The 25,375-nt window shown below is 35.1% G+C and overlaps 1 protein-coding gene across 1 annotated transcript in view; it reads left to right on the forward strand.

The window, feature by feature from the left end:
* The first annotated feature begins 1,508 nt into the window (after window positions 1-1,508).
* Window positions 1,509-25,375, forward strand: part of LOC146168180 (uncharacterized) — a 63,408-nt gene continuing 39,541 nt past the window's right edge. Inside the window, exons 1-7 of the mRNA XM_083388965.1 lie at window positions 1,509-1,717; window positions 2,158-2,274; window positions 2,382-2,489; window positions 9,759-9,836; window positions 10,056-10,184; window positions 17,654-17,773; window positions 21,051-21,140. Coding sequence (XP_083245091.1) covers window positions 1,648-1,717; window positions 2,158-2,274; window positions 2,382-2,489; window positions 9,759-9,836; window positions 10,056-10,184; window positions 17,654-17,773; window positions 21,051-21,140 — 712 coding nt within the window. The 5' untranslated portion in view covers window positions 1,509-1,647. The remainder of the gene's footprint in view (window positions 1,718-2,157; window positions 2,275-2,381; window positions 2,490-9,758; window positions 9,837-10,055; window positions 10,185-17,653; window positions 17,774-21,050; window positions 21,141-25,375) is intronic.

Consider the following 25,375-nt stretch of genomic DNA (forward strand, 5'->3'; position numbering starts at 1 on the left):
CGCGCAGGAAACACACTTAGAACAAGTTACGTGTCTATTGTCCAATATGTTTTGTATTACTAACATTTACTACAGCATACGCCATACAGCATCATTTATGGTCAACACAACACCCATCAATGAAATGTTTTCCAAAATTAACTACTTTATACTCACCCTTGCAAAGGGATCTAAGTTCCCTTGCAAAGGGATCTAAGTTCCCTTGCAAAGGGATCTAGAAAACAACAAATATTTTAAAATCATATTAAAAAGTTTTTGTATATGCAGGCCAGCATCTCTGATATTAAAATGTTGCATTTTTTATAACTTCATTAATGTAGACCAGTGCTCCGCAACCTTTTTTCACTTGCGGCACACCAACAGAGTTAAAACAATTTGGCGGCACACCTACGAACTGTATGTCGATCGACAAATGACAATATCACGAAATGTCGTATATGCAGCCAATCTAAATAGGCACGACTTGATCTATGATGAAACGCGCTGAAGGCGCCGAAAATTTTATGTATTACATTCCTTTAATTTCTTATTTTGCGGTTTTGCAGACTTCCTAAAATTTCTAACCCAGTCAAAGTTCTAAAAATTGTACCCCCCTGCAATACCTAATTAGAGCAGAGGGCTTTTAATAGCATTCGAAAAATGAACCCTGACCTTGGTGCTTTGTATTTTTTTGCTTAATTTATTTTTCGAAACCGGCTGCCAAAACTAATTATTAATTTTACAGTCACATACTGCCAATAACGTATTTACAATGATGTTTCATAGGTTTCGAGCGCACGGTTAATCTCCCTTTTACACTTTCGCGTAATGTTTGAAAATATTTATCGTTAGTCTGTACTCCTGGTGTAGTTCCTGGAAGTTGAGTCAGTCAAAAAAACTATTTTAATACCTAATTTCCGATAAAAAAAGGTAACATAGGTTTTAAAAACTGTTTGAACGACTATGAAAAGGCCATAATATTACACCTGGATTTTAGCATAAGTTTAAAATAATTGCCATGATGCGATATCCAGTTTTTGCGTTAGTTGTACTGATTAATAAGTACCCTTAAAAACGCAAGTAACACAGCTCCGGGAACGACCCGGCACACCTGGCACGGTCTCGCGGCACACCGGTTGCGGAGCACTGATGTAGACTTAAAAACTATGCACAAATTGCGCTCTCTTCCAATGTATATAAGTTTCAGACATTTAATATGTCGTTAATTTGACATTTCGTTTGTTTCAACAAACGAAGGTCAGGATGGGAGAGCGGGACCAATATTTCAAAAATATTTAAGCTGTACTGTCTTGCTATTTAATAAACAAATTCATCGAATTACCTAAGAAAACCTTAAGTAACTCAAATGACGCGTGTTATGGTATAGATTACCTTATTTCGGTGTACCGAGACTTGCCCTCAAGCTGAGAGACTGCGATGATAAGCATATCTAAAAAAGGTAATATAATTGTCAGACGTCACAATTTTCGTATAAAAAATTATTGCCTGAGGTGATGTTGTATGGTTGGTACAGACTTTGCCTTGAAGCAAGACGAGTCGTAAGTGCGTGTTTTTATTTGAATAACTTAGTTAACAAAAGTTAGAAGACTAACTTCTCAGAGTATCAACGTGAGTCAAACTAAAAGTACCAAAATACAAATCGAAAAAATGAAAGACGGAATAATTTTGATTGTTTTATTGTTATGTGTGAATTCTACCACTTCAGTCACGACACGAGGTACATATTATGTTGGATAATAATGCAACCTTTTTGTATTTTAATGATTAGGAACACCAGTGTTGTAATGACTTTAGTCATAACTTGACTAGAGTTAAGTCAACTGTTTTAAAATGTCTTCACTTGACATATGTAATAAATGTAAACTTGCTATTTAATTTGTTGTTGGTGCTTGTTATGCGAAATATCTCTCAGAATGTAAGGCGTTGACCAATTTTGTCAGTTTAGCATTATTTTTTATTTCAATGATGTGACATGGATTGGGACTGCTTAGGTAAAAATGAAACGACTTTGATTTAAGTTTACTTGCAAATAACTTGACTAAGACATAAGTCATTCTGAAACGACTTGTTTACAACACTGACGCTCACCGGTAAACAATTGTACGTTCAGGGCATGCTCACCAATCACCATTTTATTAACATGATTTAAAATTACAGATATCGCTGCAAACTGTTCAGCTACGAATTGCAAACATTCCTACGTGGGAATTCCAAAGAAAACGTGTATCAATAAAGGTTGTTGTTGGAACCAGGCAATCAAAAAGTGCTTTGAAAGTAATACCTTTTTTTACATAATATGTTTTTTTTAAGAAAACCTAGTTTATTGTTCAAGTTATAAATATAGCCTATGGTTTTCTGTAAAAAAATATACCAACGTATAGAACTTTCTTGCTTTCATCCATGCAAAAATGTGTACATCGGAGCACCCAAGAGCATATGCGAAAAGCAGGGATGCATTTACAATGATGCAAACAACAAATGTTATTCTGGTAAGAAAACATCTTTACAAAATTGAGTGGTTAAAATCTGGGTAGATGTTGAGACTACGCTCTGTAAACACGGAAATCTGTTTGCATAGAATCAAACAGATAATATTTTTTACTTCATAATAAAAGTGAAATCTGCAAGCATCAGCATTTATTATAACTCTAAAACAGGTATTCTTAAACTGGATTCCATTAACTCATTGCAGTACGTGCCTACATTATTTTTAGGGTCCAAAAGGCCTAATTTGCCTATAAGTGGATTATTTAAGAAGTGAAACTACTTTTCAAAAGAAAATACTTTAATTAAAAAAACGATTTAGCACTAAATGTATTTAGAGTTCATTTTCAGTTACACATTTATATAAAATACATAGGCCTAGGCCTATACAAAGCAAAGAAATAATAAAAAGTCAAAAACATGTGAAAGCTGTACAGATTAGGTAAAAAGGTTTTAAAACAATTAATACAGGCTGTCAAAAGAAAACTCTTGCTTTTCTGCGACGAGATGTTTTCGCTTAAATATTATTGCAAAGAAATGCCGTGCGGACACGGCAACCCGAATTTAGATTTAAAAACAAGTCGAAATAGAAAGGAAAAACGGAAATTCTATTTTTGTGTTGTAAATGCCTTACGGTTTAACACCGAATGTGACGTCCAAAATTGTACGACTAGTCTCGCATATAGGTAGGCTTGCCATCTTTTAGAAACGTAAATCCGGGACGCATATTGGAATTGGAACTGCAAATAAACTTAATGTAGACCTAATACAAAATAATCTAATGCAACTAATTAACTTAACGGGGTTGCGGTTGTTTTATATTTTATCAGGAGGTATTTTTTATGGCCCCATTTTTAAGGATGGTTTGTCAAAGTAATTTAAATTGTAATGAAAGTAATTTTCTGTATTGTGAAACTAATGAATCGGGTAATACTTTCTAAAATTAGGATGCGGCCCTCGTGAAAGCAGCAACAATGTTAGGCCGTACATGTTGCCAAAGGCGCTGTTTCCATAACAAATTCGTATTCCCCCGGACGAAATCAATTTCAAGCATAGGTTAAACAAAATGTAAGATTCCACCAAGCTGGCCTAAAAATATAACATATTATGTTGTACTTTGTGCCATTTGCTTGAGCCGCGTGTTATTGCAGATGATTTAAAAAGGTAATTTACGATGTTACTAAATTAGTCGGGTCAATATATGGTTTCACTTCAAAAAAATTCCTACAAAAGGTTTTCCAACGGTTATGTGTAGTATTTAACATCAAGAATAACATATTAAAAATCTAGGAAGATCGGGGCACCGGAAAGTTGTCATTTTTAAGATGGCTGCCAAAACAGTATAATGACAATAATTCACATAATTTTCATGCTATAGCTCTAATTTTGACGTCTGTTTCTAGGTTTTAGATGATGAGGAATTCATTAAAATAATTCAAAATAAAATTAACTTGTTAGTTTAATGGAAACACTTCTATCAAACAAAAATAATAGTGAAACATTGTCAGTGTAATAATCACACACCACTTATTAAGTTATTTGCATTCAGTTGCTTAATAAATCCTGGTCATCATCTTCTTCCAGTAAGGACTGATTGTACGTATTGTCACAGGCATCAAGTTGGCACTGTCCACATGTAATCTACAAGGTAGATTATTCTGCCTACAGCTGCACCTGGCAGTGGCAGTTGTGCAGTTGCAGTGGATGATTTTCAAGAGGGAATCTGGGGCCGTATTCATGTCCGACTCTGTTGGCACAAACTGACTACCTTCCAGTTTCCAACCCCACCCGCAAGTTTCCATATCACTCTCCTGTCCTAGCCAGACCATTATTTGGTAGTAAACCCTTAGACAGTGAAATTTTGTTGATGACCCAGTAGGTGGTAGGCATTCTGGTGTCACAAATGATTGAGAAGAGACTACATTTTTTTCTTAGTACTCTATAGCGCAACGAGAAGGGAATCCGTCCGCGTGCCTCCAAAAAACACAGCCAATGCTTGACAACCTTTGTTTGCAATGGATGCTGCGGTCTGCTTTGGAAGAAGGAAGTAATTGGCACAATCTTTCAGAGTAGCATCACCCTTCACCAGCTTGTGAAAGACAGATTTCTTACCCACACCAAAGATCCTTGATGTGGTGTTACATCCAGTGTAGGCATGTAGAAAAAGTAACTGGGAACATATTTCTTCACCCAACACCATTTTCAGTTCGTTTCTATGATACACTTTGTCAGCATTTGCATTGTCAGAACGGAAATATAGATCTTTGTTTGCCTGTTGCGCATAATGACGAAGAAGGACCAACAGATCTGTGTCTTCTCCAATCAACGTTGTCGCGTGTGACACTGCACTAAGAACAGCAGCCTTCACAATCAGAACATCAGCATCCCCCGCCGCATTGATCACTTCGCAGCCTTTACCCCGAAGTGTTTCACCGATCAGGTCGATCATTTTGTGTTTGTTCATTCTTTCCATCAAACACTGTCTCTTTCGTAAAGCTGATGAGACTGCATGCACATTCTTTCCACGCCTTTGGTGTGTGTTGTCCTTGATTGTCGGTCCTCCTAGGTATCCGTCAAAAACAACCGTTGCCCTTTGATAACGCCGAGTCGTGAATTCAGCATATGATTGTGCAATGGCGCCGTAGGTTTCTCCCCTTTTCCATGGTAGCCGCTGTAGTAGTGAACCTCCATCTATGGCGTAGTGTTGGGTTTTTGTTTGGTGTCTTTTATGGATTCCCGAATGTCCCGACCTGCCTTGATTGCATATAGTCTGTGATAGCATTAGCAAGTTGAGGCTTATCAGGCTTCCGGAGTACATTCCTTGCTTTAAAAAGTGCTGGAGGAAACGGGCTCAGTTCATACTTTAAGATATCTTCGAGAGATAAGACCCATAGTTGTGAAACAACAAAGAAACGTTGAAAAAGCAAACCGGGGTCAATCGTTCTTTCAGTTGTCACCTTTACTGATGAGTTGTTTCCAAATGTCTTTGCTTTATCCTTCCGCCTAAAAGATATTAAGAAAACAGAATTCCGACTGATTCAAACTCCTGTACATTAACGTCATCCTCGGCCACAACACCATTCACAATGTTCCTCAGGGACATAACCAGCCAATGATGTCTTCAATTTTGCAAGATCACAACTGAACACACTCTAACGTGGACAAAAAATGCACGTTTTATCTCCAGAATACATGTCTATCATTGGCAAAAACACTATCGACGACCGGCCAGGATGATCGTTCCTCTGGTCAAGGATGTGCATCATACCTTGCCAATTGGGCATGGTTTGCTTAAAATTGAATGCAAGCTCCCATAAAATGTCAATCCTCTAATCACAATCAAGAAATCTAGGGAGATCTTGAAACAAGATGGCACGACGCGCTTTATTGGCAAAGTGGAGTTGTTTGATCGCAGATGTTGAGTTGTGATATGTTGTGCCTTGGAATCATGCGGTTTGCTTTCTGACCCGGTGTCAAGGCTGCAATCATTCCTATCCCGTGGAAAGTCCCCTTCCCATCCAGGGTGATAATATTATGATCAACATTGTCAGCTGCAAATAACAGTGTACTTTCGAGTGGGTCTATGTTCTCTGGAACAATGGAATTTGGGGCTACACAATCAGCTGCATTATTTTCAAATCTCTGGACTTCTGCGTAAGAAGAATAATATCCCATATTGTGTCACGTGTCAACAAGAAATCTCGACCTGTACAAATGATGTCCTTGAACAACAAGACCAATTTGCAATGGTGCAATCACCGCTCGTGGTCTAACAGCTTGGACAATAGCTTGGCCAATACATGCAACCTTTTGCTTTGTGTGTTTTCCTACAAATAAGGAACTCAACAGTGTTCGCAAAGTTTCAGGCAAGTACATTAGAGCAGGACCGAGATTGAGTGCGTCTGCGCTTGGGTAGTGATCATTCACAGATGGGGTACATCATTTTTGATCTCACTTTTCATGAGCCTTGCCGCAGTTTTAATTATTTCTCTCTTTTGTGACTCTTCATCATTCTCATGCCTTGTTTTTAGGTAATTAGATCGGAGGATTTCTGATGTTTTCTCTCTCATAGTAACAATGCCATGAAGGCCCTCTGACCTTTAGCTATATAAACAGATTCACCGTATTGTTTCTGTAATTGGGTTTTCAGATATTCTGATCCATAAGGAAGGCAATCATCATTTGCTAAAAATTCATTCATTTTATATCTAAGGTCTGATATCGTTAACTGTTCTTCATCATTCTGTTCAAGATAGGAACAAATCTTTAGAAATGCCTGCTCCTGTTCCTCATCCTTCGGTCGCCCAGATTTTCGTCGTTTTGCCTCAGGTACTTTGCCGTATTGCAAGGGTACGTTAAATCCGTATCTAAAATTAACACTACAAGAATGGTGGTATAAACAGTCTGCATCATGCAAATCGCCGCCGTAATATTCAATACGACCTTTCACGGCGAATGACCAATCATCAGAACGTCTCTCACAACACTCTAATATAGTCCTTGCAAAAACATCTGTTTTAACAAAACTAAAGCCAGGTCTGTCCGTGAGAACTCGAGCCCCACAAAATAAACAATCAGTCTTACTATCAAAATTGCCATCAAGACTTCGAACACTTCGTTTCCTCGTGACGCAGGACCCACTTTCCTCTCTGTTCTTCGTAAGCTGTATATCGATGGGGTTGGTGTAACGTTTACGACAGTCTACTTTTCGACCAGCTGTCACAACAATGTTGTCCCCTCTATTAGTTAGTACTCCACACAGCACACGCACAAAACAGTTTTAAACTAAGAACATCACTCATAAATTAACAACTTGCTAAACAACTAGCTGCTAATCTAAGATAACACTTGTAATGCGACAGGCCGAACTTAAAATTTCCATTGTGACATAATAGGCTGTTTAGCAATCTAAAGCCTGGTGCGCACCTGTATTGTACGGCAGCTACGACACTGCGGGCGAGAAATTGAAAATTGTTTTACTTGACCGCGAAGCCGGCAGGGCTGTAATGAATGTAATTAAACTATTTAGGCCATTTTATTATTATTTGTTTTTTAATTATTGCTTCAGATTCCCGCGGGACGCACAGAAAATTGTCCGTGATAAACATTTTAATATTTTCTAAATAAAACATTTTAATGGATTTTTTTTGTATATTGTGCCTGAAATGGGTTAACTAAATGCTTCCCCACAAATGGAGTCACATTCTTTAGCCTGTGTGGAAGTAGCATTTAATCGAATGGCGTGTTGTGAATTAACGCAATTATCTGCGTTACTGTGAAACATCCAATTGTTCGTCTTCGCAATCTAACATTTTACATTTTGTTGAAACAAAATAGCAAATAATGTGTACTTATTTGAAATAAAACGACTAAATACCCAACGGCTAAGCACGCCAAACATCTTTTACATAACGAAAACCAGTGACATATATCAATGGGAATCACTCTCTAACGTAAAACCTTAAGTTGTATAGCAGTCAAGGTTTGCAATTTTGCAAGCTCTACCTAAATTGTGCGCGGTAACAGACATCAAGAAGTTTTTAAACATATAAGTCTTAAGTTGGATACATTAAAACTTATTTCCATTAAGGCAACCAGTATGTCATGACTTGTGTAATGCTAATGCAAAACTATAACTTAGTTTTGAAAAAGAATTCATAGCCTACGTATGGTAAGCCTACGCATAGGCCTACTACAGACAGTGTTCCCTCTGTCTAGTCGAGTGCTCCGCAACCGCTGTGACGAGATGTTCCCGGAATTTTTACTTGCGTTTTCAATGGTACTTTTTACAATAGAATTAACACATCAAATAATTTTTTTTGGGCATAATAAAGTCAAAAATCTTCTGAAAAATACCTAAACTTTTCGGAATATGTTAAACATGCGCACATTCTAAAAAAAAGTGCGCACATTTTTTAAAGCATTTTAAAATGTAGGCTACACGCATTTTTTTGTACATTTTCGCGTGAACATTCTTGCGCACATTATTCAAAACAACACCACGTTCCTGTCGTATATCAGCGCGATTTTTTGACGTGATACCCTTACCAGATGAAACCATATTTACCATTCTTCAATACATGTTCTATACTTGGGCTTAGGACTGATTCACACTAGACGCGTTAACGTCCAGCGTTAGCGTCCAACGCTAGTGTCGTTCAGTTCACACATAACGCAATTGCCAGTTAACGGCAAATTTCCTCGCTTCTAACTGAAAGCGTCAGTTGAAATATTTTAACTTTTCCGCAACCGAAAGCGTTTTTTAAAAACGTTTTACGTTGACGCTAGACGCGTCTAGTGTGAACCAACCTTAATACGGTACTCGTAATGTAGGGTTCCTCTCTTTTCCAGATTTTTCACTCTTGAAAAAAAAAGATTTAAAAATGAAAATTCCAGGGAATTCCAGGAAACTCGACGAAAAAATTATACCTAATTACGTCATTTTAACGTTTAGAATTATTTTATATTAGTTCCAAACATTTAATTAAGCTCATTTATGTTCTGTAGTATTGCTTCAGCAATGTTACAAGACCTTTTCGTATTCGAGGTTGCACCCTTATTAGTTTTTATTTGAAAAATAGCGCATGCAGGGCGCATTTTTATTGGTAAAATAAATTTAATTAAGTTTTTGATAAATTTTATTAAGATTTTGGAAAGCGCAAATAAAGCAATTCAGGCAACGACTTTAATAGGTTTGGTTATATATTTTTTCTTTATATCAGTCAAAACGACAAGTTTTAAGTTTTTCTATGTTGCCGAATAACCGGGACTGTAAAAAAATTTGCCTTTTTTTTCCGCCGAAACATTTCCGGAGAGGAAACCCTAATGTGACGCCGGGGCCGAGTTAGTGCGCTTAGCCTCTAAGCTAGCCAGTGTTGCCAGATGTCACCAATGTACCGAATAATAAAACTCATTGTCTACAGTCATTTTATACTTGCTATTTTTCGGGCTACTTTCACAATTATTTTTGTTACAATTCATTAAAACTACATGTCATAAAATATCGATAAATATGAATGCCGGGACAGAAATGAAACGTGTTCACTTTTTGATCGAGCGGTAGTCTGAGTAACACAGGGTGGTCCAAGGTTGACAGCATCGCGAGCCACAATATTTTGTTAATATTCTTCACGAGCCACATATAGTAGACTACATGCGTATACGGGCGACAGGGCGTATAAATATTGTGTTGCAAAGAACACAAAGTTACCACTACCAGACTATGCCTTTCTGATTTTTTGAATTTCCTACTGAAAACTGTGTTTTATTTTTAGTTCAAAATCGCCTTTTGAACAACCTGGGTAGATCACAGACAAATCAAGTGCAACAACCGAATGTTGAAAATATTTCACGTAAGAAGACAATTTATGATAATTCAATCATTTGTATTGTTGTGTTGTATTTTTTTTTAATTTTTTGATTTGTTGTGATTAATTAAAAGGTTACAATAAGCTAGTTTTTTAAATAAGCAATTCAACATCAATGAATTATCCTACCTGTACGTGTTTGTTTCAAACAATACCAGTTCAAACGTCTGTAAAAATACAATGTTGCGCACCTATGTTTTATAGGTATTCCTTTCACTTCTTTAAAAAATAACTGTGGAACAAAGAAATGCGCAAAATCCTATCTTGGAATTCCTAAGCATGAATGCATTGATTTCGGTTGCTGTTGGAATATTCGTGATCAATGTATGCAAAGTAAGCTGATAAAAGTTAACTTCTGCAATATTAGATGGTGGTGGCAGTGGCAGAGTTCAGTGGCGCATCCAGGGAAGGGGGGGTGATGGTGGGGGTTAATAGCCCTTCCTTTTCGTAAGTGATACTATAATTTTTTTGTTCGTATTAGGCACCGTCTTGTTTTTGTTCTTCTTTCGCCTGAAGTTAAGGATTACACATTAAGTCAGGGGTGTCCAACTCAAACATGCCGACGTGCCAATTTTTATCTTATAACTTCTTCCCGTGCCAAAGTTTCGTAACCGAACCAATTCTTTTTAATCATAAAATCGCTTTTTTACCAAAAATAAGAACGTTTATTTAAACTTGAAAAAAAAAAGTCTAGTAGAAATGCGCATCACTGCATCAAAGTGTCTCTAGGTGAGCTGACTTTTGTTTCTTCGCACCAAGCTATGTAATATTATGTGAATGCTAGCCTCCACACAGTATAAGTTACTATATCAAAAGTAATTGTTGGTTCTCGTGATTGTCGCGATTGTTTTATATTGTGAAAAAACAATGGTATATTGTGAAAAACAATGGTATATTGTGAACAAACAAATTGGCTGTATAACAAACTTAGTATTTTCTGACAATTTGCTAAATAACAAATTGAGCTTTTTTGGCAACGGGCTAAATAACAATTTTAGTATTTTTTTTTTGGGGGGGGGGGGCTTGCGTGCCATTTTTTATTAGGTCGCGTGCCACATTTGGCACGCGTGCCGCTTGTTGGACACCCCTGCATTAAGCGGTTTCGACGCACGTGTTCGCCTTTGCTGGACCTTAATTGCATAGTTGCCATTCTAGATTATTTTAATTTATTTTAATCTAGATTTAGATGTTTTGGTTTGAATCTAGATGTAGGATTATACAATCTAGATGTAGGATTGTACAATCTAGATGTTGGATGTTTTTTTAGATTATTATAAAAAAATATTGTATAATCTAAATTAGTGACAGATTCGCTATTGACGATAAATATTTCAGTAATTTCAAAAGTTTTTTTTTGCAAATTAAAAAAAAAATGATGAGATATAAAATCGAAATTTCAGTAACTCGTCATGTTCAGTAAATTGTTTTATAAAGCAGAAATCTTAAATCTAAAGCATCAAGCAAGTCCCTTTATGCAACTTTATACTGCATTAAGCTTTTAATGTTGATTTTTTTGTTCAAAAGTATTAAATATTTTTAAAAATCATTTTTAGATTATTTTTTAGATTTCTCCATAAAAATCTAGATGTTTTTAGATTTATTTTTTGGTAAATCTAGATGATTACTGTGAGAAAAAAATGGCAAAACTATGCTTAATTGGCTGTGTTTGATTTTATTTATGACGTCCTTACGATCACTAGTTTACTAATTAATTAGTATTCTATCGTCAGACGGAAAATAGGGAAATTCCCTAAGTTTAAAATTCGGAACCCCGCCTTTTTGGTTTTCTGGATAATGGATATGCCTTGAGTTATCCAATATATATATATATATATATATATATATAGTTTTTCCGTAATATGTAATATTCTTGCTCCGAATATTTGTAACCATTACTCAACTAGCCGACTTGGAACACCAAGGTCTGTTTACTTTTTTGACTGCTTGTTTTTGAATGTAACCCGTATATTAAAATTCGGCGCTGGTCTAGAATCCTACCACAACCCAAATTATTTGGGTTAAGGTGCGAGTTAGCGTTTGGGTTAGGGTGGGTCAAGAATTATTATTAAATAATGAATATAATAATACTTGACCCACCCTTTCCCAAACACTAACCGGGACCTTAACCCAAATATTGTGCGTTAATATAATAGCTGTGGTAGGATTCTAGACCAGCGCCTAAAATTCTAATAATTCTAATACGTATAAAAGTTACGTTATTCCGTTTCAGTTGCAGACAAGACAATTACAGGACGAAAATTAAACAATATAAGCTAAACGAAATACCTCTGGCATATTCTTGGCTGTGTTGCAGTTCCAGTAGCATAGTAAAATAGGATAGTTTCGTGTTTTACCAAATGCAGGGTTGGGATTTGTGCTCACCCCCTCACCAATGTGAATGTAAATCGCTCTGGCCAAGTGCAGATTTACACCAACTTGCCCAAATAGGAGTGGCTTCAGCGGGAAATTTAATTAGTTGGTGTTGGAAAACTTGTGTTAAGCACCACTACTAAGTGTAATTTTACTTAGCGCCAGTTATTTCCTTCAACATTAAGGCGCAAATACATTCAACAATACACAAATAAGGTTCAAAGTAAATTAAGGTTTTTTGGATATAAAGAGACTCAAATGGGATAACAGTTGCGTAACTGATTTGACTTTGAATTATATTTGTGTTTTGAGGGAGTCTTCTCAGACCAAATGTGACATGCACATGTCAACTATAAGTAGGAATTTTTTTGTAGCATGAAACTCTCTAAAATGCATAGAGAGTTTTCTCTCCAAAGTAGTGTTTGTTCTCCAAATAAATTTGCTGATGTATGTTTTTATGATGAACATTAACAAAAAGAGTATAAGAAATATGTTTATATTTTATTTTGTGTGTGCCTAATGCGTCACATCTCTTTGTAAAAGGTTTGTCAATTTTTGAAACCAAACAACTGCAATTTTTTTGTGCTGTGCGTTTCTTTCTGTTGTAATATAACTAGACTCATTTTCAACTGGATCAAACATTTGGGTTTGTCCCTGATTACGAGTTATTATACTAAAGTGCTTAAAGGCCACACATTTTTATAACAAAATTGTTAGTTCAGGGTTGTTCCTAAGCAAAAATTTCCACTCGCCAGCTGGGCGAGCGGCAATCAATCGGCACTCGCCCGGACGAAATAACACTCGCCAAATTTGTTGGCATGCTGTCTGCAAATTTTCGTCCTAGCGCGGTCATTTCTTGGGTTATCGTTATTCTGTTTTGTGGTTTTTATACGTAAACAGTACTTTTTATAAAAGTCTGGTTGTTTATTTCCAAGCACGGATGAACAAATTAATAACCCATAAAGCAGTTTACGCTTAAGACAATGTTTTAGCGAAATATTTTTAACAATCTTTAGTGAAAAAAATAACACTGACAATTTAGTAGCCACGGCCTGCCTGTTTTCCATCTTTCTAAAAATCCTCATGCTCTCGTGTTCTGGTTTTTCTGTGCTTCAAGGACGTTTCACCGCAGGTTGTTTCACGCCACAAACAAAACGCCACATTTCGCCTAACACTATAGTTTGTAGTTACACAAGTAGGCCATATTTTCAAATATCGTAGTTTTCAGTGGAGGTTTCGGTCCCTCAAAACATAAAAAAACACTGCTTACAAATATTATTATAAGTCATTTGCATTGAAACTTATTGTTAGCAAAAACTGTAGCAATTGCTCTTAAAGTAGAACTATTATCCTGGGTACTTCGCAAGTCCAATAAACTTTTCCAAAGGCTTCAACGACTGGGTTAAACATTTAAAAATTAACAATGTTCAAGTTAAACGATAAACTTATAACTATTTGCCACTGCAGCAATGACGTCTTTCATTGTTTGCCGGTAAACAAATTTTTTTTAAACGGGACAAAAAGTTTATTACGAGCTTCGAACGTGACTTCGATTAACCTTATTATTTGTGTAGTGTTGAATGTATTTGCGTCATAGTTCTTAGGAAAATAACTGGCACTAAGTAATATTTTGCTTAGTAGTGGTGCTTAACACAAGTTGTCCTACACTAACTAATTAAAATTTCTGGCCAAAGCCACTCGCCAGTCGGGCGAGTGGGTGTCAATCGGTACTCGCCCGGAGCGATTTGCACTCGCATTGGCGAGCGGGCGAGTGCTTAAGGCCAACCCTGTAGTTGGAATTTAATACAGCCCGCAGAGACCTTGCTGAGTTTGGTTTGGCCCCGGCTAAGTAAAGGTTGCCGACCTCTGTCTTGAAATTTATATTGCCTGTGTAAAAATCCTTAGACCTGCGCCTAATAGTGTTAAGCTTATAATGTTGAGTTTCCTAATATGATAGCGAGACGTCGGACATTTTTAGTGAGTCGCGCCAAAAATCATTACACACCTTGCCAATAATTATAGAGGACAGGGGTTGTGGCGGAACCCTAGGAAATCATATCGCTTCCTTAATTTTTTCATTCTAAGGTTTTGGTTACAACAGACTTTGCATTTTTTATTTTTAACTTTTGAACAGATAGTTTATTGAGAAAACCCAGCAGTGAAGTATGACAGAATAATTTCTAGCTTTGCTTAGCCACATTTTGTAAAAAAACCCTGTAAGTTACAGCTCAATACGAACATAGATGAGGTCTTGACTGTTATTTCTCTTGAAACTGGAACTCAAATTTAATTTCCGCCAGTTTGATGTTGGCAAAACAGCCTCAATCACTGCTTTTAGTGACTCCAAGCTTTTTAGGGGAGTTATGGCAGCTATAGTTCATTAACGTTATTGAAATACATTAACAAAAAACTGTACAGTATATTTGTTGGTCATGCTGCCAGTGAAGGTCAATAAATAAAAAATATCCCAATAGAGGGAAAATTTAAAACAGGAAATGTGGCATTTGTGTTCATGCGCAATCGGAATTGTGTGAGTTGCTTATCGTTTTTGCTGTATTAATAAATTATAATCTCAATGTTTATTTTCATGTTTGTAATTGTAGGGTTGAAAACAAGCAAAAGAACAATTTGTTTGGTCTATTCTAGTAAATTGAACTTTCTCGTCTACCCCTTGGGGTGGTACCCATACTCCAGTTTTGAGAACCACTATTCCATTTTTCACCAATGTGTGTAAATAAGGTCTGCCATTAAGGAACTTTGTATACACACCAAAATAGTAAGGTAGGGTAAAACAATGAAGAACAGTTTGGTACGACAGAGTTAAGCAGAGGGCATGACAGTATTTTTGCTGCGTATTGTTTCGTTTGGGCAAGTGCTAATGGGTAAACACTCGTCCAACTGGCAAGTGTAAATGTTGGTTCAAGGCCAACCCTGGTAAGCTTAAAAGTATTTATTCAATTCAATTCTTACATACGTAATGAATTTACTTCTTTAGGTCTTGCAGATAGTTGCATTATAATTTTGTTTGACAAGTTTTGCAACATTACCGTACTGGTGAAATCCAGGGGTCTTCGTCCCTAATGGAAAACCAAGTGCAATAAATTTGATTAAGATTTTGTCTTATACTTGAAATGGGAGCAAAATTGCTCTGGACTCCCAGCTGATATTCGATTTTGTTGTGCCATTCTGAAAAAGTTACGAAAGTTTGAAGACTGTTGTTTAGTGGGGAAAAAGGCAGTTCAAGGCATATAGATTGTTTAATATTTTTAAGTACTGAATTTTGATCATAGAATTGTTGTGTGATTGCAGTTTTAATCTCATATTGACAAAGTAATCATGATAGAACTTTGCCATTCTAGTTAAAAAGACAAGTATAAAATTTGCATGGGCATATTCAGAATGATTTGGCTTATGGCAGTTGATCAATAGGTGTTTACTGTGTTCATAAACACGTAATAACCACAACATAATAAAGTCAATAAATATTGTAGTAATAAGAGATAAATCTAAAATTGTCTGTATAAGACCTGTAGGAATAAATCCTAAAATAAAGTTATTTGTGGGTTTCGGTTCCAAAGGTAAAAGATTGTATAGGCATTGTTTTGGGCGCTTCACTGCTTGTGAGATTTTCTCAAAGCGGGTATAAAAAAAAAACTTGTTTTGCATTTATGAATTTAGTTAAAAGGCAAACTTTTTAGCAGTGGGAGTTGTATTTTGAAATTAAAGTATTTAAAAAGCTGCTGCAAATTTAAATCTTTGTTTGTTTCCCTGAGAGTGGGCTCTAAAAAACATGGAAGCAATTAATGAATAATATAGATTGTTAATATGGGTTTGAGGTCTTATAACTGCAATGGTACATCACAGTATAAACCGGTTTAATTTCTATGTAAATACATTACTGTATCTAATATACGGTGATATATCAATATATATGCAATGATGTAGGTCAGGAGACAGCAACCCCAGGCTAGCGCTAACTAAATTCTTGCACACGTTTCCAGTTTAACCTGTAGTGTTCGTGTCAGAAATTAGTGTCTTAACTGTTTGGATTTAACTTTATTTTTGTGACTTTTAAACTGGTAGTTTACGACTAACCGTTTGTATTACGTCACAATGCCCTAAAAGTGGCTTAATGTTAAGTCTGCTGCCCTAAAGCATTCTACATTAAAAGTAAGCACATGTGTTTTTTGTGACTAAGAAACCAAGCTAAAAGCGAAACTGATAGTTAACACTTCTAGGTACCGGCTAAAAAACGTTGAAGTATATTCCGAAATAGCGGGCGCAGTATTGTGTTCGTGACTGTTGGTTGTCTTTCAGCATGGTTCTTGTCTTTCAGCAGGATTAGGGTATATCTTTACAGATTATATCTTATTAAATTAGGTTTAATGGCGTCTCCCAAGATGCATAAAGTAGATGTCAGATCACAGCAGGGCTGCGGAATCGGACTCAGGACTCGATTAAGACTTGGTAAAACTACCCGAGTCCGACATGTTCGCATGCGCAGTACCAAATTTTGAGACTGATAAGGCAGCAAACTGTAAATTGTTATTGGGGAATAGCATGTGGTGGCATATTTTCCATGTGAGTGGTTTGCTGAATATCCATCTTATTTTAGTTATGTCAATTGGTGAAATATAGGCTGTAGAGTCTGAGCCAGACTCGGGACCCAATTAAATTATTTGGCCGTAGTCGTACTCGGGTTGTGTTTCACAGACTCCGCAGCCCTGGTGGCCAGCAAAACCAAACATAGAAAATGTTTGGCATGCGACTTGTTGATATTTTGAATTTATTCATAAACTGGCACACTGTATACAAAAGGTTGCTGACCCCTGATGTAGGTATTCTTATTCCTTGGTGTTTATAACACTAATTAATTAGCTCTTGAAAGCACGAGAAAAACGAATGAATAATTTGGGCAAACCTTTAAAATTATTTCAAACAAGTTGTATCCCCACAGCTGTATGGAATTTTAGTTTAGCTGAAACACATATGTCAAGCAAAACGATATGAGCATAAAAAGAGGGTGGCGATTGTCCTTGAGCTAAATAATAAATTATTTACAAAAATTAAAAAAAAAACTTTTGCACCATTAATACAAACACTGATAAAAAACCCACAAAAAAACCAACTTCCTTGAAAACTTTTTTTAAATTAAACTAAAATTTATTGCTTTACTAATAAATGTGTTGTAATACATGCAGGCAGTAGGTTTTTACTCTTCACAAAAATATTCCCCAGCTTTTAAGCCAAAGAAATTATGGTCTGGTCTACCTGTACCATGCATGGCTTACAAGAATACTATGGTGTGAGAAGAGAAACTGTGACCCTAATTTATCTTAACTACAGGGTTAAAAGTATGTTAGTGCAATCAAAATTAAACCATTTTGGAATAATTGATTCCCCGGAAGTACAACTTTTCCTATTATTTACAGAAAAATTATGCAAGGATACTTACGCCGGAGAGCCCCGAAGTAGTTGCAATAATCGAGGATGCATTTTTCAAAATGCCGACAAAGTTTGCTATGAGGGACGTCTGAATGCTTCACTACAAGGTTACAGCCTGATCAAAATAGATGCATTAGTTTAAAAAACAACAATTTATTATATGGTTTATGATGTAAAGCTGTTCAAAACTTGTTTAATCAGCATAGCATGAATAACAAAAATACTTATTGCCACAGTAAATTAAGGACACACATGGACTTTGTTAAATTTTTAATTTTTTGCAGCTGAGGTGCATTTCTTGTTTAAACATTTCAAACTCTGTCTTAACTGAGTGGATTTGAAGATTTTAATACTATTTTATGGTTTATTGGGCGCCGATACCATTTATCACTTTGTTACTTCATATTTGCAAGCTAGAAAGCCAAGAAAATTACCTTTCATAAATATAGTCATGTGTAAAATTAGCCACTTGGTGGCATGTAGTGATATAAAAACAAACATCAATATATTTCAGAATCTCCTTACTTTGGAGAACTCACATACATTGGAATTTTCAAGTTACCATTTAAAACACATCATACTATGTCAAACAAAATTTGCAGTTATTTTTTATGCATGAGCGATCACAAAAAAGCCTGAAAATGGCCAATTTTTAATTTCTGATATCATGAAAAGTACAGTACTGATTTCTGTAAAATTGGTATCACTTTTCTCAGAATTATACACAAATTCTACATTATATGAAATTTCAAATCTACAACATATGTAGGGATATAACGGAGTGTTGCTCTTCCAGCAGTATTATATAATAGATTGACATTTCGACGTGCTATACGTCGATAATAGATCAACGTTTTCGATGTGCTATACATGCTTTAGTACAGGTTGTTGCCAAAACTTAATATTTTGCGTAGAATGCAATACTACACAATGAAAAAAAAAAAGCCTCTAACTAAACTCACTTGCGTATGAACAATTAGGTGCAACCATAGGCGGTAAAACATTAAATTATATCGGTTTCAATTACCTGAAATAAACTGCAGAAATGGATACAAATCCCATTTGATTTGAATCCAAGGATTAAATACTTTGGACATCCCTAAACACTGTACCAGTAGCAATGGAATGACCCAGAAATGAATGAGTCATTCACCCTGACGAAGCGGCTTGCATAGGTTGCCAAAGCGTTGGTTTAGAAACAAAATTACCAGAGGAGCTGTTTTTGATTTATATTACCATGCCTGGTAGCAACAGTTTATATAAACATCATTGGTACAAAACTCTCAAAAGATAATAAATAAGATACATGACAGCTGACTCAATAAAAATGTCTGTGTGTGAAGTGTTCTACTTAACTGTTTCTATGTGATCAGAGGCTAGGAACGTTGGAATTGGGCTTTTTCAAAAACTAAGCCTTTGCAAATTATCATCTATAGTTGATCAATTTTCATGCTTTTGCAGATCTATATTCTCATGAACCATAGTTCTATGACTGTTGTATGCTTTGTCGTTAATACAACGTTTCCACCTTAAAACTTACGCAATGTATTCTTTTTATCCCATGCTCAACCCTTTTATATGCTTTCTGTACTGCCTTTAAGTCCTGTAATTATTTTGTCCTCCATTACAACAATGTGTAATAAAGCAAATTGAAAATTCTTTTGTCAGTGCTTTATGCATAGTGTCTCCTAAATTATAAGCCTAAATCAAAATAACTGCTAAATGTTTTCTGCTTATTCGTGCATCCATGAAAAGTGTGATGAGATTTAAAATTGTTTCCCATGTATCTCTAACTAGTAATTATTAAAAAAAAATTTAAATTGAAACTGTTAGTTAAGATAGGCATAGTGGAGCTTTTTTGTTAGTTCAACACACTATTTTTTCAATATGGCAATGCTATGTAGGCATTGTGAAGGCATGTTAAATTAAAAAGTTTTTTGTTTTTAATCATATTATGTTTAAGTTAAAATGCATGTAATGTTAAGATTATATATTTAATCCTTAAGTGCCGTCGTTGTCATAGGCGCCAAATTTTTCAAATTGCTTACTAAACACCAACAAAATGTAACTTTTATTGGCAAACTAAATTTCCTTTAACAATTTGCACCATCAAAACAAAGCGTAGTGTCTTTTGTAATTTTGTCCTAACAAATCGTTGTTCTTAAAGCTAATGTACGCTACGTCCTGCAATAAAACGACGGGGAAATATTGACAATCCACTCTGCTCATAATAGAAGAAACGTCTGTCGATAAACCAGGGATTGTTAAACTTTTTTACCGCGGATCTTTAGAATTTAGTTTTGCTTCGCGTGGATCACGGTAGGCAAGAATTAAAAAAATGACGTCATAAATTGACGTCACAATGCAATTAGACTTCGGAAATATGCTGATTTCGGTCTAAAAATGTGAAAGTGAAATGGAGTAAAAACATTCAGTGCTAAAACATTTAATTTTTAGTTAAAATCTTTTATTTAAATTGATTACTTCATCAATAACACCAATATTTCAATTAAGCTATTCATGGACCCCCTTAAAACTAGTTTATGGACCCCCGAGTGGTACATGGACCACAGTTTACGAACCCATGCGCTAAACAATAGACTTTTCCGATAGACGAACATTGAATATTTATTCACAACACCCAAATGTGACAGAAAGGAGTCCTAATGTCATGTTCTTATTACATGGGCCTTGTAGTTGCCTTTATCTTTAAAGAACAGACATTATACAAAAAGCTTTAATAGTATTTTTTTAATATTATAACTTGTGGCGCACATGGCACCTTTGATAAGAAAGTCATAGAGTATTTGCATTTTAGTGATATAATGGAAAGTCGTATTTTTATGTTGACAAATTTTTTTATGTGGTTTGCGTTTGAAAGCTCATGCTTTGGATTACTTATTGCATTTATTGAGCGGCTGAATGTCATAGCATATTTAACATTAAGAAATTGTTACGTCACACAAAGCAGTTTGTTATATGGCATTAAGTTAAAAAAATAGGTTAACAGTTTTGTCGATTTCAGGCTAAGTTAATGGCTTGACGTATTTTTTACCACAGAAGCTTAATTTCAAAAGCAGAATTCTTAGTCTAAGCTTGACCTACATTGATGCGAGTTCGTATTTTGTGATTACAGCGCTTCAGTTGGTACATTTTAAGTTAGTTATTAAACCTAAATCTACTATCGGCATATATTGCGGTATCTTGTTATGGATTTATCATTAATAAAATTTCCACACAAATTTCACGTGAAATTTTGTCAAATTCCAGAGCGTTTTGACACCCTGCCAGAAATTCAGGACGTTTAAAAACGCTCTGCACACCCACATTCGGTGCCTATGGTCGTTGTCGAACATATCATTTCATGTCTATATTATTTTCTAGAGGAAAACGCAGTTCACAACAATTTTCCAAGAAGAAGAATTACTGTGTCAAATAACCAATCTAATTTGGCTGGAAACAATCGTTCGAATGGTATGAGGCAACACATGAATAAAATTTTATGTTTATGTTACATTATATTTTTAAGAAGTTTATTGGTTTAAGCCATTTAAATCACAAGGTTTAAAATAGGGGTGTGAAGCATTCCAAGTCGCAGGCAAAAACCAAGGCTAAGGGCAGTAAAGCATTCAAGCGTAAAAAGTTTTTATTTGTTTAGAATTTAAATTTATATAGTTTCATGTAATTTGAGTAGGGTTGTTATACTCTCTGTGTTACGTTTATATTTAAAAGGCACAATGGGTTCCTGTGAAGCACAATAATTTTTTTCAGATATAACAAGTAGGTAAAACTTCCAGGCATTTTACCATTAGGCTAAAAAGATTTCCTCAAAAGGCAAATATGCACTATAGATACAGGAACAAGATTTGCGCGAAGCACAAATACACAAATAAAGTTTCGAATTTAGTAGTTATAATCCAAAAAAATGAGGAATGGTCACATGCCTTATATCACATGTTTATAAGCGGTAGCTGACCGGATCCGTGTTGAATCAGGTGGCGGGCCTTAGTGGCCTAAGTTTTTTCCTCCTGAAAGAAAGTCATCCTCTTAATTCATGGAACCTGCTTTAGTTACATAAAATCTTGGGACCTGCTTTCGATAATAAATCAGGGGCAAAATTAAGTTTTTTAATAAAATGGCATTCAGAAATGAAACCCGAAAAAGTACCTTCCTGCTTAAATTATCTGTCAAACACAAGTTTAGAAATTTTTTACTGTGAACCAAGTCACACGTAACTTGGACAGAAAGTCTTGCTTTTACAATTATTGCACTGGTTTAGAACAGGGGCATTTAACCAAGCACCTGCCATCCACTTGTGGCTCACTAACGCTTAAAACATATTGGGCAAAACATGTTACATTTGGGTCATTCCATGCTTAATTTAAAGGTCGGAACCAGGTGCGTAGTGTGATGTTTTAAAAGTGGGGTGTCACATAATCACCAAACTTATACAAGTAGAGAGCCATGGGGGAGGCGGTGGGGGTTTAAACACCCCATAGAAAGTCGAGCGTAGACCCAAATAAATTTACGTTTTGTGTTTTGTAGACGCTTAAAACCTTGATTATTAGGTGCGTGACACTAATTCACATCCGATTGTCATGTGATTTCAATTGGAAATAAAATGTTGTGAATTTTCAGTGTCAAAATACCCAATTTGACGTTTAAATCATATTTCAATGTCTGTTACACTTTAATATCAGTGAAATAAACAATGCTTCAACGAATCCTTGATTGTATTTTCAAAATTCCCCATTTTTATCAAGAAATCCTTAGAGGTGTTACTGCTACCCTTTTTTACCTTGCCTCTTTTATTACAGTAGATGTAATAATATTTTATTTTACAACTGCGATGGCAGAGCACTCATATTCGATATTGAGATTAATTAAAACGTTAAATATCTATTGTTGCTATTTTTTATTCAATATAATTTTGTTAAATAAAATATTGTGGGATGAACAACTCGCATATCATGGATGAAACCGAATAAAATTGAGAAAACAGATTGGATGAAAAATCTGAGGTTTGCAGGCATTTGTTACAGCATTCCACCCTTAAAATCTTTGCAAACCCGAAGTGCTCGAAGGGCCTCCAGACTTGATTAGATTGCGGCGATAGTAAAGGCAGAATATTATTTATCCATAAAGCACCTTTCTCTATTCATTTTAAATGATAATTTGCAATTTCCGATAAGGGTCTTTCCTTATTTTTTTATGTCATTAACTTCAAACGGAAATTATGGGAATTCCCCAAGTTAAAAAATCGAGGCCCAAATTTTGGATTTCTGGATAAAAAAACTTTGGATTTCTAAACTTTGGAATTTTGGATTTCTGGATAAAAGATAAAATAAAAACTAAAAACGTTAAATATCTATGCGACCTGCAGCAAAGAGCATTTGACTGGCTTACCGCTAATGATTATACACCAGATATTAAATTATACTACAAAAATTAAGAACATTTTAGGTCAATTAGCATGTAGCTAGTGCGAGACTTAAGAAAATCAATGGAGGTAACTGACTAACTGTTCTAGGTGTGCAGCCAATATTACTTACAAATTAACAAAACTTTTAGTCGTTAACAGTAGTGCAATAATAAATCTATCTGCAAATTCGATTTTCTAACGCCAAAACTCCAACACCAAAATTTGATTACCGGAATTCTGTAGATATTTTGGAAAAGGTTATGATACCACTCAAAAGAATTTCAATTTGGATCTAAACTACTCGCTTTTGTGCTGCACGGAATTATTGCAAAAATATGCATCAAAAAGCTCGAAGCGGGAACATTTTTAAATTTATTTTTATATTGTCTCAGCGTGGTTAAGACCCACATTCCAATGTAATGTGAAATGTAATCCTGAGACTCAAACTATATTATTTGCCAACTTTAATGATATGTAAACACAAATTTTTTGCGCTTCGCGCGTATATTCTTTATAGAATTTTTTACATTATGGCATGGCAGTGTTTTGGGCATCAAGGCGTTGTGTAATATTTCACCTTAAAAACAAATATCTTAAATCTGACATTGTTTTCGTAGTAGTTTTATGTAGTGGGCCTTCAATAGCTCTGAAAAGAGTCCTTTAGGCCGCGACCAAAAAATTTGCTGACCACTGTTCGAACTAAGGCGAACGATTCCCTGATAGTAGGTAGAACAGCATAATAGATGCTTTATGAGGTCACAAGAGATATCATAAAACACGCATGATCGAATAATAAAGCATAACTAAAGACTAAGAATGGTGACAGATGATGTTCAAAACATAGACTAATGTTTAAAACATTCACTAAAACCTAATGTTAAAAATCTTAAAGACTATATTCTCTTTGGGACCCCAGTTTGGGAACCGTTGAAATTCATGAAATTAATAATAAGAGTAAACTTACAAAATCAAGATAAACCAATTCATGTATTATTTTAAAGATATCAAAAAGTTTTTGCAACATAGATTTGGTTTTTAAGTTGTTACATTTATGCAAAATTAAGGCAATATTCATGATCATCATCATCATTGTAGACTTAATAAAATACTAATCTAAAACAAATTTAAATCATGTAGATTGTAAAATATTACACCTAGAATCAAACCAAAAAATTGAAATCTAGGTGAAAATAATCTATAACGCAAACCATGTGCTCAGCTCCAATTCTTGAGGCCATCTGGCTCATCTTTTAATTATTATCCTTGGCATGATGATATTTGCTATATTCAATTTAATGATATACTGTGTAAATTGCAAGCTGAAGAGCAACACACAGTGGTGTGACCTACTTGCTAACATCAAACATAGTTAACAAAATATCTGCCAAGTTTCGTACTTTTTCTCAATAACTTGAGTATTTGTTTTTCTAGAACTTGTACAATATGTTTAATACAAATATTTCAGCCAATATATTATTGCGCGTCTCTACAATAGTTGTATGCGTAGTTGCAATAAAGGTAGCATATTAATAAATTTAAAGCTTATCACTTTTTATAGTTTTGTGAGGTGCTCAATTTTAAAACCTAACAACCAATTACTAATTAAAACATACCAAGAACCACTTAGAAATTCCAAATGCTAAATTATCTAAAAGATTATTTTGACAACTTAAAAAAAAATGCAGAGCTTCAGAAAAGTTTTCAGAAGTCAGAAAACTTTAAATGGCAGGAAATAGTATTTTAATATAGGCTTCTTATGCAAAATAAAGCCTCCACAGAAACAAAAGCACTCATGTGGAACTAAACAACGACCCATCTCCGCTTAGTGGTCAAACATTTTACAACGTCATTTCTTCGAAACCGCTCACCACAAAATGTTTAAAGTTTTTGCAATCTTATTTTGTCTTCAAAATTTTCAATTTTTTTTTATATATTTTAGTTCAAATAGGCAAGAATAACAACAAACACATCTGTGTTCAAGTAGTTTTATTGTGTCTGTAAGGTTAGTCGTTGATTGTATAGGTCTGCAGTTAAAAGGCAAAATAAAGCTGGCGACTTGGCGACTATGTCGGCCGAAGAAACAGACAGAAAACCGAAGAAATTGGTCCAAAAAAAAAAAAATTAATTTTAATTTTTTTTGGAAGATCGACTTTCCAAACAAACGTGTGCTTGTTCTACACATATTCAATCAATATTTTTTTAAATTCTGAATATGTAGTAACATTTTGCACTAAAAGTAGCAGAAAATACTTTTTTTGTGCCATTCTGAAAAAAGTAAGAAGCATGT

The sequence above is a fragment of the Ascidiella aspersa genome, chromosome 1 (assembly GCF_963924565.1).
Source record: "Ascidiella aspersa chromosome 1, kaAscAspe10.2, whole genome shotgun sequence".
NCBI classification, from domain to species: Eukaryota; Metazoa; Chordata; class Ascidiacea; order Phlebobranchia; family Ascidiidae; genus Ascidiella; species Ascidiella aspersa.